Source organism: Homarus americanus, unplaced genomic scaffold (assembly GCF_018991925.1).
Source record: "Homarus americanus isolate GMGI-L3 unplaced genomic scaffold, GMGI_Hamer_2.0 scaffold39675, whole genome shotgun sequence".
In the NCBI taxonomy this organism is placed as follows: Eukaryota; Metazoa; Arthropoda; class Malacostraca; order Decapoda; family Nephropidae; genus Homarus; species Homarus americanus.
The window spans coordinates 13,803,926-13,823,458 of record NW_024736071.1 but is presented as its reverse complement, the minus strand read 5'-3'; the positions used below and the strand labels follow the sequence as shown (position 1 = coordinate 13,823,458).

The following is a 19,533-nucleotide window of genomic DNA, read 5'->3' as shown; positions in this document are numbered from 1 at the left end:
TGGCGATATCTTGATGAAATCTTTCGCCGTGTTCATCACTAACGTCTCCAAGGTTACCTGGGAAAAATTCAATATGAGAGTGGAAAAAATGCAATTTCAAGGACATCCTTGCTCCCAATGCATGATAATTCTGAAGCATGGTTGTTACGATTTCTTTGTAGTTGTCAGCACGATAGTTTCCAAGAAAATTCTTTGACACATTGACAAATGATTCCCATGCTTTTTTCTCCAGTGGGTTCAATGTTTTGGTGAATTCGCTATCATTAACTAGTATACGAATTTGTGGTCCATTCAAGACACCTGCTTTCAACTTGGCTTCGGAAACCACACCACCTAGTTTCTGAGATAAGTATAGAGTCCCAGCACCGAATTGATCCATAGCTTTGATGAAATTTTTAGCCAAACCGAGCTTTAGATGCAGTGGAGGCAAAAATATCTTTTCTGGATCTACAAGCGGATTGTGAGCACAGTTAAACCTTCCAGGCGCATCTCTTGGTCTTGTCGGCCAATCCTTTCTCACATAGTGCTCTGCATCAGCTCTGCTGTTCCACAAGCACAAAAAGCACATGTGCTTTGTGTAGCCACTCTGAAGGCCCAGTAGTAAACTGATGACTTTGAGATCGCCACATATCTTCCACTGGTGTTTCTCATACTCTATAGCGGCCAACAGAATTTTCATTGTTTCATAGCTCTCAGTCATTTTTGTTGCGTGTGCTATTGGGACAGATGGAAGCCGATTGCCATTGTGTAAAAGAACAGCTTTCAGAGAGTCTTTTCCTGAGTCTATAAACAGCCTCCAATCCTCTGTCTTGTATGTTTCAGACTTGCAGAGTTGTTGCATGAGAGATACTGCGTCCTCGCAATAACAAAGGTTGTTTGCCATCTTGAAAAATGCAGACAGCTGTCTATGTCGGTAACGCGCTGTAGTGATATGCACTCCATCTTCTAGCAGGTTACGCTGCTTTAGTCTGGATCCCAAAACTTCAGCCTTTTCTTTTGACAAGTTTAGGTCCCTGATGAGATCATGAAGCGCTTCTTGAGTAAATAGTTTAGGCCTGGTATTTTCAGAGTCATCCTGGTAGTCGTTTTCCATTGAGGTAGAGGTAGAATCGGAATCACTCAATTCTTGTTCAGTCGGTGGATTTGGGACTGGAAGTTCAGCACTGTGCGGTACTGGTCGGATTGCAGAAGCAATATTGGGGTACTGTACCTTGCCTCGTGTCTTGATTTTTATTCCCTTAATATTTGTGAGACAGAAGTAGCAGTCACTACTGTGGTCTTTAGGTTCACGCCATATCATTGGTACAGCAAACGGCATTCCTGAACTTCGTTTACCACACATCCACTCGCTCAGGTGGTTAACACAAGACTTACAGGCTACATGAGGTGCCCATTTCTTGTCTTGGTCACCCAAATGACATTTGAAGTAACTTTTGTAGTTCAGTCGAACAGCTTTTGTGATTGGTTTCTTGAGGCTACCAGGAGTGAAGGCACCACATATGTAGCAAAAACTGTCAGCACCGTTCACACACTTGCGACGTTCCATGTTTTGTTAATTTCAGAGTAATTACAAATCATGCAGGTGTAGATATGCAATATCATGAATCAGCAAACTGAAACAAACAAAAAAGCACAAATCAGGACAAAATAATTGCATAAGTGGAGCCAATGAGCATATAAATTACTGTATGAATAGCATGGTGCACTAATTATATAGATATGCTGGTTCTGGAAAACTGAGCCTGATACAGCTATACGAATGTCATAATTGAGTTCACCACATACAATTACACTAGAATTAGACTGTTTTGATCCCGAACCATGAAAATTTTTTTTTATGTTGACCAGTGTAATTATTGGTCATTCTGAAATTTATTTAACATATTGACAATATATAGTGCAGTGCAGTGTTGATTTAAAGAAAATTGTCTTGAATTACACCTAGTGAACTTAAAATTTTATGGGTGAAATGACGGCATGAAGCATGGGGTGATTTCTCTTCCACCCTCACTTCCTTCTTTTCTCCCTTCTCCTCCACCCCCACTTCTAATTCCCATCATCATCATCATCATCATCAACCAGGAGCCTTCTACATACACAGCTGAAAGTAAGTGTACTTTACTGCATTTATTTTTACTTTGTATGTAATTTTCGGTGAGCTGGAACCAATTACCGAAAATCCCATTGAAACAAAATTTTCGGTTAACGAACGACCTTCTGAAACGAATTGTGTTCGTTAACCGAGGGACCACTGTATACCTCATCAGATGATCCTAGAACACAAAAGCACAACCCAGACAGGTCTGGGAAGTTCTAGTACGTTCGTCGTTCTACTCTGATCAAGGCTTACAATAGGAAGTAAATCAACAAAAAAGATACTTTACATTCTATTAAATTCTTACATCGGTAATACAGTACACGAAAATCTCTTCAAACTTGCCAAAATAACTGTTGCTTGGAATAAAAAATAATCAGAATACTTAGCTTACAAACATTATATTACCAAATTACGTCTCGGCATAACACTTGAAAAGGATTGCCAACACGGTTTTATGTAAGGACGCTCCTGTTTAACACAATTACTCAAGGTCTTGGATGTTTGAACCCAAATTCTTGAACATTGTAATATCAACAATATACAGTATATACACAGATTTTGCCAAGGCTTTCGACAGTGTACCCCTTGAAAGGCTGAAAATTAAACTGAAAGGGTGCAGGATTCGGGGACGTGTCCTAGCATGGATCAGAGACTTTTTGTATGATCACAAGCAGTATGTGGTGATAAATGGTATGAAACCGTCACGTGTACCCGTGACAAGCGGGGTACAACAGGGCAATGCATTGGGCCCGTTGTTTTTTGTTTGTTTCATAAATGACATGCCAGAAGCTGCACACTCCTCCATACAAATGTTTGCACACGATGCCAAGCTATTTAGGGAAATTAAAACCCAAACAGACTGTGAAGAGCTGCAGAAAGATCTCTGTGAGCTTCAAGAATGGTCGAAGAAATTGCTGCTAAGATTCAATGTCATGAAGTGTAAGAGGATGCACCTGGGACATACGAAAGGTAAGGAGGTGTATCATATGCCCCAATGAGATGAAGAAACTGCATTAATAGAGACTAAATGCAAAAAGGACCTGGGTGAGTTTGTTGTCAATGAACTGAAGTTCTCGGGCCGTTGTGAGAAGAAGGTGAATCAAGCAACTAAATTATTAGGTCTTATAAGAAGGTCATTCAGATATCTGGATGGTCAGTCCCACGTAACAATCTTCAAGAGCGAGGTGCTTCCCCGCCTGGAGTACTGTCACCCGGTCCGGTCCCCCAAGATATGCTTGGGACTGTCAGTTGATTGAAAATGTCCAAAGGAGGGCCACTAGACTAGTGCCAGTACTTCGGCACCTCAGCTACCCAGAGAGATTAGAGCGCCTGCAATTGTCTAGCTTATACTACAGATAGGCAAGGGGGGACCTAATTGAGGTGTGTAAACTTCTCAAAAGGCACTACTCAGTCGAGTGTCCATGCCTGGAGCTGGCGGACAGCTGCCCCATAAGGGGTCACAGCTCTAGGTTAAAGAAGCTGCAAGTAATAAGAAGCAGCGTGGTCGACACTGCACCGAGAAGCTTTCACTTCCTTAGCTATTGAGTTAGACACCCACTGATAGCCGAATGGACTGGGAGTTCCCCGGGTATGAACCAGCGGAATGGGAGCGAAGAGTAAAAATTAGATGATATCAACAGTCCAGAAAACTGTAAGGACGAACTTTTTGGGAGTGAGAGTTGTGAACTCTTGGAACAACCTGCGAGTGTGTTGTAACGTCACCGAGTGTAAGCTGTTTCAAGACCAAACTTGACCAGCATTAGAGCAGGTTCAGATGCATTCAGGAGCCAGTGCATGCCCAGTACTTACCAACAGTGTATAACTGAGACATGACCGACCGCCCAAACAGCTAACGAGCCGATCAGTGGCGAAGAAGATAAAAATAAAAAAGTAAAAATTACATTTTCCCATATATATATATTTGGAAGTTTCTGTTTGTCCATGCAGACAGGTTACAGCAAAGATCAAGCTCAGGCTGCAGCTGGTTTCAAAGTTTTGTCTTTGTCAGTGCTAATGTTGAAAATTCTGCTTCACAAAGGTTTAGTACATGGTTGTGAATAACAGGAGGACTATCAGAGCTTTGACACAGGAACGATTGATTTTTCGTTGAAGAGTGTGACCCAGAAAGTACTGAGGGACTGCTGCTTGAAGCTATGGTACAGTAATTCTTCATGTTGTAGTTCTATAAATTGTTCCAGTGGACTGAGTGATCTGTTGTCTGGCAAATCTTCCACAATAACATTGAAAGCACAGTATTTCAAACCCAGCAGTATTTCTTGGTACCTTCAGCAGGAATATGTTGGATTCTTCTCTGAGATTGTTCAAGTGCTCCAAGACACTGCCACGAATAAATGTATCTTCAAATGATGATGCAATTTCCTTGAAGTTTTCCAACACGCAACTTAGTACTGTAATAGGAAAGACCCAGTTTTTCCTTGCTTCTATTTTACCTTTCTACAATTTCAGTTTGTCAACAAATTTGATGAAAGTGCAACCCCCCAACCTTACATGGAAGCATTCAGGCAGTCAATTTCACTGAATAAGTCTGCAAAGTAGGTCACTTGGAGTAACCATTTCTGCTCAGAGAACCTTCCAGCCAAACCATGTTAGGTGAGTGAATTCAAGATTTTAAAATGTATCTTTATAGGTACGTTTCCCCATCCTGAAAAAAAGTTATGTACAGTAAAATACAAAAATCCAGGAGTAACTCAGTAGCCCTTGATGCAAAAACACACAAACAGAACGAAAAAATTAAGAAGAAACAAGGAGCTGAATGAATACAAAATTGGCACAGCATTAAAATATGACAATTAAAAGCAAGTGAAAAAACTATGATACACAATTACACAACAGTGCTTAAACAATATATATTACACACCATCCATCATCAGGGGCAGATCCACAATATCAATGGGGGGGGGAGAGACAGCGAGCCCACCCAGCTGGGGAGTTTTGGGGGGCACTGTAAGCCCCCCCCCCCGCCTCCGAAAAAGTTGAGATCTGACCAATATCGTGGACATTTTGAGGCAGTTTTGAAGCCAAGTGCACTTGATATTGGGAGATATTCTGAGGTCAATAGTAATTACTTTTACAATACAAAAATGCCTGAGTACATAGTACTGCCTTAAAGAAAAAGCCTTAGAATTTTCTGATGAAAAAGGGGGTCCAAACCCCCAGGCCCCCCTCCCGGGAGTGTACTGGTCATTAGCAAAAAGAGGACTGACGATAATGATCTCGTGACCCATAGTTTAACAACCACTGCTTTAGAGAGTCCGATTAGAAATAATAGCCAACATGAAATGACCTTGTATCACTCATGAGCATTGATTGCTTGAATTAAATTCTCCATGAGCTGCTTACGATACAACAGCCAGTATTATATTAAATTTTAATTTCTGGATTTTAAAGGAGTGTGGTTATAAAAAATAAATAAAATAGACTAGTATCATTATCCTTGGAGTTTTGACTGGCAGAACTCCAGCAGGAATGGACTGGTTTGTTTGTACTCCTAATGAGCTTGTACCGACTAACCAACATAGAACACTCGAGTGCCTGTGTCAGCACCTCATTATCTTTTGATAACATTCATAACTTTGGGGCTTCTGTTTATAGAAGAAAACAAGATAAATATTACCAACAACAGAAAGCACTTGACACACAGGACAGGTCTCTAACCTGACACCCTGGGTGGACATACAAAATTTTTTGGTAGAGTGGCTAAGTGGTGTAGTCCAAAATAGCTTGAGAGCTCTCTTTGATGTTTGCTTGACAGACAAAAAAATGCATGTTAGTTAAAATACATAGTGCTTAGTGAGAAGTGTTTGTTAATTTATGAATTTCATTTATGAAAAAATATGTATAGCAGGAGTTCGTAGAGTGTAGCCTTCTTATACTACAAGGTTAATTTTTACCAAGAAGGGAGGACAAGTATACCACTGTGAAAAAATCTTCATTATACCAAAATTTCCTGGCCATTCTACAGAATGAATCCAATAACCAGAAAAACAACACAGTGCAGTATGAAATGTTTTTCAACCTGTTTCCCACCTTTGGAGCACCTAAATGTTAGCAAAAAGATGTGTTCATCTATGTTCCCCAAGCTTTCTTAATTTTGTTAATAAAGTTTTCTTAAGTTGCACTAGACATTGGGTAAAAACTTTTAATTTGGTAATTTAAAATATGGTACAGTATTGTGATTTAGTTTTGATCAGTGTCAACAAATTAGTGTTAGACAAAGAGCAACTACTGATGCACTCAACTTATATGTGCATTAATGAGGCTTCTCATAATCTGCTGTGCCTTTACACACCTCAAAAATTCTTTAATCTCACTGGATTGATACACATTCATACCTTACTGTATTTAGTGAGAACTCCTAAGCATCTTGGACACTTTTGTTTCATACAATTCAACATTTTAAGTTTCTTTCAATTTCTATACCCTTACACAGGAACAACAAAACTTCTGTAACTCAAGAAAAAGAGTATCAAACAATTTTAATGTTTTAATTTTTATTACACTTTGATTAATATAGTAAATCTTTTAAAATAAACATTATAGAAATTAAACCGTTTCCTTACCGATTATGGTAAACTACTAAAAGAAATACTGTAACTAAATGGTAAGCATTACTATCCAATTTACCTGAATGTGTCCTATAACTGATAAACAAATGTTTGGTAGATTTAATTCTGTTTTCTAAACAAAACTGTAAATAACAAGTTAATCTATAAATAGGTGCATAGGTATGCATAAATACTTCCACTAAGAAAAATAAAATGAAGCTCTCCATTCTTAAATTCAAAGTAATAAGATTTCCTGGTTTTAACAAACTGCCACTTGGTCCTCGGCATCCAAACGGTAAACACATTTAAAATGTAAGCATATTTTCTAAGTTGATCTGTGGAAACAGGTATACAGTATTGAGAAGAACAAAATTTATGAGTGCTTGATATTTCACAATTACTGTACAACCCATCTTTGCTACAGTATTCATCTACCGAAACTGTAAGGAAGAAATTCGTAAGCCAATGCAGTCCTTGTCAACTTGTGCAACAGTACAGATTGTGCAGGTGATGCCCCGATGCTCTGGTAAGTATGATGCACCACACAGTGGACACTGCACCTCTGGTTTACCTCGGTATATTGGTAAGTATGACTTGGCACACATAGTGAAGGGGTTGTGTTCATCATATTGAACTTGTAATTCATCAACAGGATTTTTCTCACATGCCTGAAATACAAAAAAAAACATGCAATGTTATTGTCATAACTGGTTCAAGCTAAAGTTTCCAAAATGTTCCCCTTTTTTATGTTTAAATCATCACAATAGTTGATTGAATGTAAAACAACAGATTTCTACACACTAATGAACACAAACAAACCCATAAATTATAAACCTACAAATACAGTATTACCCCGCCTAATGCGGTTTCACTTAACGCGTTTTATCATATACGCGGTGCCTCGCCAGAGCTGAACTTTCACTTAACACGGATTTTTTCCACATATACGTGGTGAGTGTCCGGCTCGAGACGCTATTTTTAGATTTGCCCCACCCGCCACCCTGCCTGACTGCCTGTTTTAGCTCATAAAATTCATACAAATTACCCGGCCAGAATATAATTTACATTGCTGGAATTCTTATAATTTGGTGATCATTTTGAATATAAACATCATATATTTTGCATTAGACATACAAATTTTAGATAAAATGTTTTCTCTAGTAAATATGTTATCTTTTGTGCAAAATATATGACATTTATATTCAAAATATTCCTGGTCTTACAAGGAATCCAGCAATGTCAATTATATTATCCTAACTTTAGTTTGAGGTATTATTTATTAAAATTTAGTGGTTTTCCCACACATCTCCTTGGGACGGTTGGTGGGGGGTGGGGGGGGAGGGAGGGACCGACCGACCATCTGTTACCCCGTGAAGAATATTTTTTTTTTTATTAACTGAAGATATTTGTTTTAGCTCATAAAATTCATACAAATTACCCGGTCAGAATATAATTTACATTGCTGGAATTCTTATAATTTGATGATCATTTTGAATATAAACATCATATATTTTGCATTAGACATACAAATTTTAGATAAAATGTTTTCTCTAGTAAATATGTTATCTTTTGTGCAAAATATATGACATTTATATTCAAAATATTCCTGGTCTTACAAGGAATCCAGCAATGTCAATTATATTATCCTAACTTTAATCTGAGGTATTATTTAATACAAAATGTTAAAATTTATTTTTTTCACCCACTCTTCTCTTGAAGGGAGGATTGGTGGGGGGTGGGGGGGAGGGTTGGGACTGACCGCGCGGTTGGAAGAGGGGGGAGGCAAGGTGGGGTACTTTGATTGACAGATAGTGTCCTGAAGAATATTTTTTTTTTTATTAACTGAAGATATTTGTTTTAGCTCATAAAATTCATACAAATTACCCGGCCAGAATATAATTTACATTGCTGGAATTCTTATAATTTGGTGATCATTTTGAATATAAACATCACATATTTTGCATTAGACATACAAATTTTAGATAAAATGTTTTCTCTAGTAAATATGTTATCTTTTGTGCACAATATATGACATTTATATTCAAAATATTCCTGGTCTTACAAGGAATCCAGCAATGTCAATTGTATTATCCTAACTTTAGTTTGAGGTATTATTTATTAAAATTTAGTGGTTTTCCCCCAAAAATTTCTCAGAGAGGGAAGAGCCAGCAGTGTAGTGTGAGAAGAGGGGGAGGGAGTTGAGTCCATTATTTGAATGGACATTAACTTGGCGACTGTATTTCTCTATTTCTCTTAAGTATTAATTGTGTGCATGTACCATCATAAAATTAAGATGTTATTTTTACTACAACATAGTTATGTGTCTTCAAAAAGTGGAGTTTGGGGGTCGGGCTGGTTTCTATTGGAATTAATCCCATATGTTCTGTTGTTCACTTAACGCGGATTTCACTTAACACGGGACCCTCTGGGTTCTATTGACCGCGTTAAGTGGGGTACAACTGTAGTCTAAAACAAATAATAAAACTACAGCAAGTATTAACCCTTAAATGGAACTCGATATCAATTAATGTTAGCTGTAGGGATGATGGCCAACATCAGTGGATGTCTGTTATTCCTTGCATTCCAGTTTTTGGACATAAGGGGTCAGATCAGGGAATCCTTAAGTGCCATTTAAGGGTAAATGCTAAGAAGATAGTTATATTTTCAGTTTATAAATATTGTACTGTATCTGAGTATGTCCATTGCCAAAACAACCTGAATATATTATCAAACAATACCAAAGTTTTCGATATCAGAAATGCACCCATTAACTCTTTCACTGGCCAAAGACGGTGTGTGTGTGTGTGTCACTATGTGGACCATTAGAAGTGAGATGTCTCCCATGACCCTAAGCATTCGCACTGGTGTGTAAGATATTATCTTTCCACACTCATTTTCAGGCATCCCATATCATTTATACGGTCGTGTTGCATCTTACGCACATTTATTTTACATGAATTCAACTTTTGTGTGTGTGTGTGTGTGTGTGTGTCGCAAACAGGATGGTGTAATGCGTCTAGTGTGGCAGCACTACTGTAATGTTAGTGTTAAGGTGCAAGCACTGCTTGCTCCCTCTCGCTTTCAGCTGCCGCCGCTGGCTAGCCATCGTGGCGAACAGGGAAGCAACTTGCATAAGTCTTCCCCTGCCAGTACACAGCTTCTTCACCATCAGGACTCCTGCTATGCCTCCTCATGGCAACACAAGGTAATTGGGTGCCTCATGGGCCCAGGCTAGACAAGCAGGGGATCTCGGAGTAGCAGTGGGCCCCAGAGGGACAGGGCATAGGCCCACTGGCATGTGGACACGTTCTGGTGCCTACCAGCCATTGCCCCACTGCCTTGCGGATTAACCTTGGTAGGTATAAGGCTACGGGAGTAAACCCAGAACGAAAAATCTGAAGTGGAGCCCAGCATCAGGCAGACATGCTTACAGAGCTCCAACAAGCCCCCAACGGCGGTGTAGGCGGAAGAGGTGACCACCGTCAAAACCCAACGACTACACCGGCGGACGAAGGCAATGCCTGATGGACAGGCTACTAAGGCGAAACCCAACAAACTGGGCGATCGGCAGTCCATTGCAACTCTTCCTCTCCCCAGTCGTTGCAACGCTTGCACCACTGGATCAGGAAAAGGGAGAGCCAAGATGTATGGTTCCAGCCTGCGCTCCTGCCTCACCACATAAATCAACTCACACGCAGCCATCATCCAGTTCATCATACCTCTCATCATCATCAAAACCCCGATACCACCAAAAGTCCTATGGCGACGGATGAGTGGCGACGGGGACAGGCAGAGATGACTACCGGGAGTCTCTAGTCACAACTCTGCATATGGGCGGCACAGACAAGATGATCTTTTATGCACTGGGATCAAGGCAGCAGTGCAATCTGGTCCTGTCTGTGTGACTGAGCAGCCCTTTTGAGAAGCCACTCTGCTCACCCCACATGGGGAGGGGGCTAGCCTGCCTAAAAACCAACCTGAGAGGACAGCCGCACCCAGTAAGGTCATCCTTATGCGGTCGAAAACACAGTCAAAATCACAGATCTAAACAAAAACATACCTTACAATCTCTTATGGTCACTGCATGGAATGTCAGGACCTTTCAGGATACTGGCACAAATGAGCGTCCTGAAAGAAGAACTGCCCTTGTGGAAAAGAGCTGGCTAGGTATAACATCGACATAGCAGCCATCAGTGAGTCCCGGCTCCCAGATGAGGGTCAGCTCACAGAACGGGGGTCTGGCTATACCTTCTTCTGTAAGGGTAAGCCTACTGCGAAGAGAAATCGCATTTATGGAGTTGGCTTTGTCATCTGCCAATGCACCCTACACAGGCTAACTGAAATGCCTATTGGGATCAAGGAGCGCCTCATGACGCTTCGAGTCCCACTGAATTACTCGCGCCATGTCTTTTTCATCAGTGCATACGCCCCAACACTGGATGCAGAGGATGACATCAAGGAGGCCTTTTATGCCGACCTTGACAGTGCTAACCTCTATCCCCAGAGAAGACAAGGTTGTGCTCCTTGGCAACTTCAATGCCAGAGTTGGCAGAGATGCTAACATTTGGCAGGGAACCATGGGGAGAAATGGACTAGGCAAGTGTAATGCCAATGGCCTACTCCTCCTCAGCAAGTGTGCTGCGCACAGCCTCACTATCACCAATGCCTTGTTTAGGCAGGCCTATAAGTTCAAGGATTCGTGGCCCATGCCATGAGTGGCTCAGACCACTGTGACACTGATCATCGACTTGACAGAACCAAGCTCTCACTTCACGTTGCCCCAAAACGGCGAAGGCAGCAAGCCTCCAGAAGAGGTTTTAATCCTAAGCGTCTGGAGGGCCCAGCAGTAGCACATGTTTTCAGAAAGCAGCTCGAACATGAGCTTATAAACAACCCAACAGCAAACAACGCAAATCAACACTGTTTTGACAAAATCTTGCAGACCCCCTCAGCCAGATAAAAAGAATACACCAGGACTGGTTTTTGATGAAAATGACCTGGCAATCAAAGTACTCATCGATGATAAATGTGCTGCTTTTACTGAATGGCAGGACAACCCTCAGTCTCGGACCAAAGCTGATACCTTGCACAAGAAGAAATCGGCAGCCCAGCGGGAACTTCGCATTCTAAAGAATGACTGGCTTAAAAATAAAGCATGTGAAATACAAAAATATGCAGATCAACACAAGATGCGTGAATTTTTCAATTCCACTAAATCTTTTATGGGCCAACCACTAGTGGCGCAGCCTCACTCCGCTCATCTGACGGAAAATTCATAATAAAAGACGATGAAGGCCTCCTTCAACTCTGGAAAGAGCACTACCATTCGTTGCTCAACCGAAACACCGATGTGGATGTCCTCACTACCCAGCAGGTCCCTCAGCATCCAGACCTGATCCACCTCAGCTATCCTCCATCCCTGTATGAGGTAGTTACTGCCATCAAACAGAAGAAAATATCAAAGCCTCAGGGCCTGATGGAATCCCAGCCGAGGTGTATAAAGCAAGAAGACCTCTGCTTACCAGCCGTCTCCAATCTCTCCTGGAGAATATATGAGAAAAGGAGGAAATCCCCCAAGCTCTTTAAAGACGCTTCCATTGTCAATATTTAAAAGAACAAAGGAGACCAGTCGGACTGTGGCAACTACCATGGGATCTCGCTGCTCTCCATAGCTGGCAAGATTATCGCCGAGTCCTCCTATACAGACTCCTTCCTGAGGCGGAAAACTTCCTCCCAGAATCTCAATGTGGTTTTAGACCACCACTGACATGATCTTTGCTGCACACCAGATACAGGAAAAGTGCAGAGAACAGCGTCGTGACCTGTACATGGCCTTCATCGACCTAGCCAAGGCCTTCAACTCGGTCAACAGGGAAGCCCTCTGGTGGACCTTCAGCCATTTTGGTTGCCCACCAAAATTCATCACCATTGTGAGGCAACTCCACAATAGCATGAACGGCAGTGTCCTTCACAACGGCACCCAGTCTGAGTTCTTCCCCATCCAAATGAGTTAAACAAGTGTGTGTACTGGAACCAACTCTCTTTTCCATTTTCTTGGTTGCCTTCCTTACTCGTGCCAGTGCCAATTTAACCGGCGGGGTGGACATCGAGTGCCGGGTAAAGGGGGTCTTTTCAACATAAGACAATTCCAGGAAAGAACAAAGTTGTCGGCAGCTTCCATTACTGAACTTCAGTATGCAGATGACCTCATCCTTGTTGCTCACACTTTGGCCTTGAGGTGAATGTATGTTAAACTCAGATTCTCTTTCAACCTGCCCCAGATTCAGACACACCTCCACCATCCATCCAGCTTAATGGTACTACCCTCTCTTAATGTTACCCACATTCGGTATCTTAGCTTCCAACTGTCCACCACCGCAGACATCGATGAAGAGATTCAGCACTGGATCAGATGTGCATCTCAAGCCTTTGGAGAACTCCGAAATTGTGTCTTCAGCTGTATGAAGCTGAAATTATCTACAAAGTTGCATGCATATTGAGCAGTGGTCCTCCTCACCCTGCTATAAGTGCTATATGGCAGTGGGACATGGGTCACATACAGGAAGCACCTCATGGCACTTGAAAACTTTCACCAACGTAGTCTACGTTCCATTCTCCGAGTTTACTGGGAAGACAAGAGAACAAATGCCAGTATTCTTGCTGACACTAACTGTAGGAGCATTGAGGCTACCATTATCCACGAACAGCTATGCTGGACCCGCCATGTTACCCGCATGGACGAAAGTAGACTGCCAAAGCAGCTACTTTACAGTAGCTTAACGAATTGTAAACATAATGCCAGCGGGCAACTGGAAAGGTATAAGGATAGTCTTAAGATAAACCTGAAAAAGTGCCAAATCAACCCCCCTCACTTGGGAGTCGATTACTCCACATCTTAACGCTTGGAGGAGCACCACATGAGAAGGTGTCAATACTTTCGAGTTAGCCCGACTGCAAACCGAGGCAGAACAAGCGCCAACGCCGGAAAGACGTTGCCACCGCCCCTTCCGCACTAGATGCAGCCCTGCACATGTGCAACACAAATGTGGACGACTCTGCGGATCCCGTATCGGCCTTTTAAGTCACTTAAAAACTCACCAACCTAGGGGACATCCCTAAAAACTCATATCATTGCTGGATAATCATCATACTCTATTCCCAGCAGCAACATCATCATCGCTGGAACTACCTGATGCGCACTATCCGTGATATCGGACCCCTCCTCCACCCTCTGGAAGAAGCCATCAGGTTCAATTTCATTCCAACATTATTGAAACGTCTTCACTTAACTCCAGCAGAAAGGTCACTCCTTGTACTAACACCGAGACTGGGAGGAAGGGATTGACCAATCCAGAGGGGATTGCTGCCACCGAACATCAAAACTCAGTCAAGCTCACGGCAGCCCTCACCAACCACATAATAGCTCAGAACACAACAGGTGAGGTTGGATACCAGCAAAGTAAACAAGATTCGACGGTACATTGCGACAGAACGACAGCATGGACAAAGTGATAAGTTGCTGCAAGTGCCAGAGAATTTGAAGAAAAAAAAGTAACTATAGCGCAGGAGGTGGGCGCCTCAAACTGGCTAACTACATTACCAATAAGGGCAAAAGGCTTGTCTTGACAAACAAGAATTTACAGATGTCATTGCTCTCAGGTACAGGAGGCCAGTAGAAAGTTTGCCCTCCCAATGCATGTGTGGCTCTTCCTATGACGTCCACCATGCCATGGTGGGCAAGAAAGGGGGGCTTCGTATACATGAGGCACGACAAAGTAAGGGGTCTAACAGCAAATATGTTGAAGGAAATCTGTCGTGATGTCAGGATAGAACTGACCCTCCTTCCATTGGATGGTGAGAATTTCTAACATAAGATTTCAAACACATCCAACGAAGCACGTGTTGACGTCAGTGCTCATGAATTCTGGACGCGAGGACAGCGAACCTTCTTTGACATAAGGATTTTTGATCCCATGGCCGCATGTCACCACAAGAGTAACGAGAACAACAAGATTAGGGCATATGGGGAGAGAATTCAGAATGTTGATCAAGGCAGCTTCACTCCTCTGGTGTTCACAACCTCTGGTGGGATGGGACCAAGTGCAAGATGCTTCTATGCCAGACTCGTGGAGGTGTTATCCGAACAGAAGCAGCAGCCCAGAAGTTATGTTACAGCCTGGTTGAGATTTTGACTGTCCCTCTCTCTCCTTAGGTCTGCTTTGCTCTGCCTCAAGGGAACAAGAGCATTGGCCCCGAAGCCAACAACAGACGCAGATATCGACTATGAGGCAACAATCACTGAATGCTGCATAGATCTGCGGCTCAACTAACTCAACACAGCTAGGGTAGCTACTTTGTATTAGTATAGTTAATTTTAAGGTAATAAAATGGCAGCAAAGGTGTGGCTATTGGGGGAGGCTGGAGGCCACAATAAAAAAAAGAAAAAAGTAGTAGTAGTAGTAGTAAGTGAAGATGAAGGCATCAGGCTCCAGGGTGCCTATATCCCACCAAATGTTGTCCTGTTCGAGAAAATAACAGGAGAGATGGTGGTATCAAACGGCATATGCTGATGACCCCACAGGAGCAGGAAAAGTGGAGGACATCAAGAAGTGGTGGGACCTGCAACATCGCGAGGTCCACAAATAGGGTACTACCCTAACGCCAGCAAATCCTATCGTGAAGCCAGACTACAGATCGGGCTGTGGAGGGGGCGAAAGTGAGGTCAAAATAACTAAGGACGGCCAAAGACATCTAGGTGCAGTAATTGGCACTACGGACTTCAAGACCCGTGCAATGTAGGGGAAAGGTGAATGAGTGGGTTAGCGAACTATGCTCTATCGGAGATTGCTAACACAGAGCCACATGCGTTTTGCAGCATTCACTAATAGGAGTCAAGCATCGTTGGAACTACCTGATGCGTACCATCCTGAGATCCGACCCTCCACCCTTTGGAAGAAGCAATCAGTGTCAAGTTCATTCTCAAACTAGTGAAACACCACGAGACTTAACCCTAGAAGAAAGAACACTTTGCACTTCCACCAGAGGAGATTGGGACTTTGAACATCAAAATTACTTAAGTCACGGCAGCCCTTTACTGACCACATAATAGCTCAGAATGCAACAGGAAGTGGACACCAGCGGTTAATAAGATCCGTGAGGTCCATTACAACAGATGGGCAGCACTGCCAAATGACATGTTGCAGCAACTATTGCTGCTGGTTCCGAAAATGACAAAAAAAGAAGCAGAAGAGGAGGTGGGCGCCGAACTGGTTAAACCATCGATATGGCAAATGGTTTTAATAAACAAGAATTTACAGATGCTATTGTTTTCATGCAATGCGGTCAGTAGATGGTGTTCTCCCAATGCGTGGTGGCTATTCATATGATGGTGATCACGCTGGTTTGCAAGAAGGGGGGCCATATGCATGAGGAGAAGCGAGAGGTAAGGGATCTCACAGCAAATATGTTGAAGGAAATCTGCCGACGTCATGGTAGAACCGACCCTCCTTCCACTGGATGGCGGATCTTCCAACACAGGACTTCAAACACATCTAACGGGCCCGTGTGGACGTCAGTGCCGAGGATTCTGGACGCGGACAGCGAGCTTTTCGACATCAGGATTTTGATCCTATGGCCGTTTGTCACCGCAACTCAGCTCTCGATGCTGCGCATAGGAGGAACGAGAACGACAAGAGAAGGGCATATGGGGAGAGAATTCAAAATGTTGATCAAGGCAGCTTCACTCTCTAGTGTTCACAACCTCTGTGATGGGCCTGCGCAAGATGTTTTCACGCCAGACTCATGAGCTGATTCCTAACAGAAGCAGCAGCCAGAAGTTACGCCACAGCCTGGATGAGATGTCGACTGTTCTCTTCGTCGGTTTTGCTTCTGCCTCAGAACGAGAGCTTGCCTATCTGGCTAAATTGCTGCACATATCGACTATGAGGCTACAGTCAATGACGCCGCATGGGATTCATGTGCTCAACTAATTTAACACAAGATATAAAGTTGCTTATGTATTAGGATATTTAATATTAAGGTAAATAAATGGTGTTAAGGTGTGGTTATTGGGGGAGGCTGATAAAAAAAAAAAAAAGTAGTAGTAGTAGTAGTAGTGTGTGTGTGTGTGTGTGTGTGTGTGTGTGTGTGTGTGTGTGTGTGTGTGTGGGTGTGTGTGTGTGTGTGTGTGTGTGTGTGTGTGTGTGTGTGTGTGTGTGTGTGTGTGTGTGTGTGTGTGGTTGGTGTGTGTGTGTGTGGATGGTGTGTGTGTGTGTGGTTGGTGTGTGTGTGTGTGTGGGTGGTTGGTGTGTGTGTGTGGGTGGTTGGTGTGTGTGTGTGTGTGGGGTGGTTGGTGTGTGTGTGGGTGGTTGGTGTGTGTGGGTGGGTGGTGTGGGTGGATGGTGTGTGGGGTGGATGGTGTGTGTGGGTGGATGGTGTGTGTGTGGATGGTGGTGTGGGTGGGTGGTGTGTGTGTGTGTGGTGGGTGGGTGATGGTGTGTGTGGGTGGATGGTGTGTGGTGGGTGGTGGGTGGGTGGGTGGTGGTGGTGGGTGGGTGGGTGTGTGGGTGGTGGTGGATGGTGTGTGTGTGTGTGTGGGTGGGTGGATGGTGTGTGTGTGGGTGTGATGGTGTGTGTGTGGGTGGGTGGATGGTGTGTGGGTGGGTGGATGGTGTGTGTGTGTGGGTGGTGGTGTGTGTGGGTGGGTGGTGTGTGTGTGTGTGGGTGGGTGGTGTGTGTGGTGGTGGTGTGTGTGTGTGTGTGGGTGGGTGTGTGTGGGTTGGTGTGTGTGTGTGTGTGGGTGGTGTGTGTATGGGTGGGTGGTTGGTGTGTGGGTGGGTGGTTGGTGTGTGTGGGTGGGTGGTGGTGTGTGTGTGTGTGGGTGTGGGTGGTTGGTTGTGTGTGGGGTGGGTGGGTGGCTGGTTGGTGTGTGGGTGGGTGGTTGGTTGTGTCGGGTGGGTGGTTGGTTGGTGTGTGTGGGTGGGTGGTTGGTTGGTGTGGGTGGGTGGGTGGTTGGTGTGTGTGGGTGGTTGGTTGGTGTGTGGTGGGTGGTTGGTTGCGTGTGGGTGGGTGGTTGGTTGGTGTGTGTGGGTGGTGGGTGGTTGGTGGTGTGTGTGGGTGGTTGGTTGGTGTGTGGGTGGGGTGGTTGGTTGGTGTGGGTGGGTGGTTGGTTGGTGTGTGGGTGGGTGGTTGGTTGGTTGGTTGGTTGGTGGGTGGGTGTGGTTTGGTGGGTGGGTTGGGTGGGTGTGTGTGGGTGGGTGGTTGGTTGGTGTGGGTGTGTGTGGGTGGGTGGTTGGTTGGTGCGGGTGTGTGTGGGTGGGTGGTTGGTGTGTGTGTGGTTGGTGGTGTGGGTTGCTGGTTTAGTGTGTGTGTGTGTGGGTGGTGTGTGTGTGGGTGGTGGTGTGGGTGGGTGGGTGGTGTGGGTGGGTGTGGGTGGTGGTGGTGGGTGGTGGGTGGTGTGTGGGTGGGTGGGTGGTGTGGGTGGTGGGTGGTGTGGGTGGTGGTTGTGTGGGTGGGTGGTGTGTGTGGGTGGTGTGGGTGGGTGGGTGTGTGTGTGGTGGGTGGGTGGTGTGTGTGTGGGTGGGTGGTGTGTGTGGGTGGGTGTGGGTGTGTGTGGGTGGTGTGTGTGTGGGTGGGTGGTGTGGGTGGGTGGGTGGTGTGGGTGGTGGTGTGTGGGTGGTGGTGTGTGTGGGTGGGTGGTGTGGGTGGTGGGTGGTGTGTGGTGGTGGTGGGTGGGTGGTGTGTGGGGTGGGTGGTGTGGGGTGGGTGGTGTGTGTGTGGGTGTGGCAGTGTGTGTGTGGTGGGTGGTGTGTGTGTGTGTGTGGGTGGGTGGAGATGGTGTGTGGGTGGGTGGTGTGGGTGGGTGGTGTGTGTGGGTGGGTGGGTGTGGGTGGTGGTGTGTGGGTGGGTGGGTGTGGGTGGGTGGGTGGGTGTGGGTGGGTGTGTGTGGGTGGGTGGTGTGTGTGTGGGTGGGTGGTGTGGGTGGGTGGGTGGGTGGGTGGGTGTGTGTGGGTGGGTGTGTGTGTGGGTGGGTGGTGTGTGTGTGTGTGGGTGGGTGGTGTGTGTGGGTGGGTGGGTGGGGTGTGGTGTGGGTGGTGTGTGTGGGTGGTGTGTGTGTGGATGGGTGGTGTGTGTGGGTGGTGGTGTGTGTGTGTGTGGGTGGTGTGTGTGTGGGTGTGTGTGTGTGTGTGTGTGTGGTGGTGGTGTGTGTGTGGGTGGTGTGTGTGTGGGTGGTGGTGTGTGTGTGTGTGTGTGGGTGGGTGTGGGTATGGTGTGGGTGGGTGGGTGGGTGGTGGTGTGTGGGTGGGTGGTGTGTGGGTGGGTGTGTGTGTGTGTGGGTGGGTGTGTGTGGGTGTGTGGGTGGGTGGGTGTGTGTGTGGGTGGGTGGTGTGTGGGTGTGTGTGGTGGGTGGTGTGGGTGTGGGTGGGGTGTGTGTGTGTGGGTGGGGTGGGTGTGTGGGTGGTGGTGTGGGTGGGTGGTGGTGTGGGTGGGTGGTGTGTGGGTGGGTGGTGGTGGTGGGTGGGTGTGTGGGTGGGTGGTGTGTGTGTGGTGGGTGTGTGTGTGGTGGGTGTGGGTGGGTGGGTGGTTGGTGTGTGTGTGGGTGGGTGGGTGTGTGGGTGGGTGGGTGGTGTGTGTGGGTGGGTGGGTGGTGGTGGGGTGGGTGGGTGGTGTGTGTGTGTGGGTGGTGGTGTGTGTGTGGGTGGGTGGTGTGTGGGATGGGTGGGTGTGTGTGGGTGGTGTGTGTGTGTGGGTGGTGTGTGGGTGGTGTGTGTGTGGGTGTGTGTGTGTGGGTGGGTGTGTGTGTGTGGGTGGTGTGTGTGTGTGGGTGGGTGGTGTGTGGTGAGCAACACGTAACTGAACGAAGCACAATTA

At 45.2% G+C, this 19,533-nt stretch overlaps 1 protein-coding gene across 2 annotated transcripts in view; it reads right to left on the bottom strand.

Moving 5' to 3' along the window:
* Positions 1 to 6,581: 6,581 nt before the first annotated feature.
* The window catches only part of LOC121871806 (coatomer subunit alpha-like), a 169,997-nt gene continuing 157,045 nt past the window's right edge, over positions 6,582 to 19,533 (bottom strand). For both annotated transcript variants that reach the window (XM_042374305.1, XM_042374306.1), the window contains exon 21: positions 6,582 to 7,331. In XM_042374305.1, the coding sequence (XP_042230239.1) occupies positions 7,095 to 7,331 (237 nt within the window). In that variant the 3' untranslated portion in view covers positions 6,582 to 7,094. The remainder of the gene's footprint in view (positions 7,332 to 19,533) is intronic.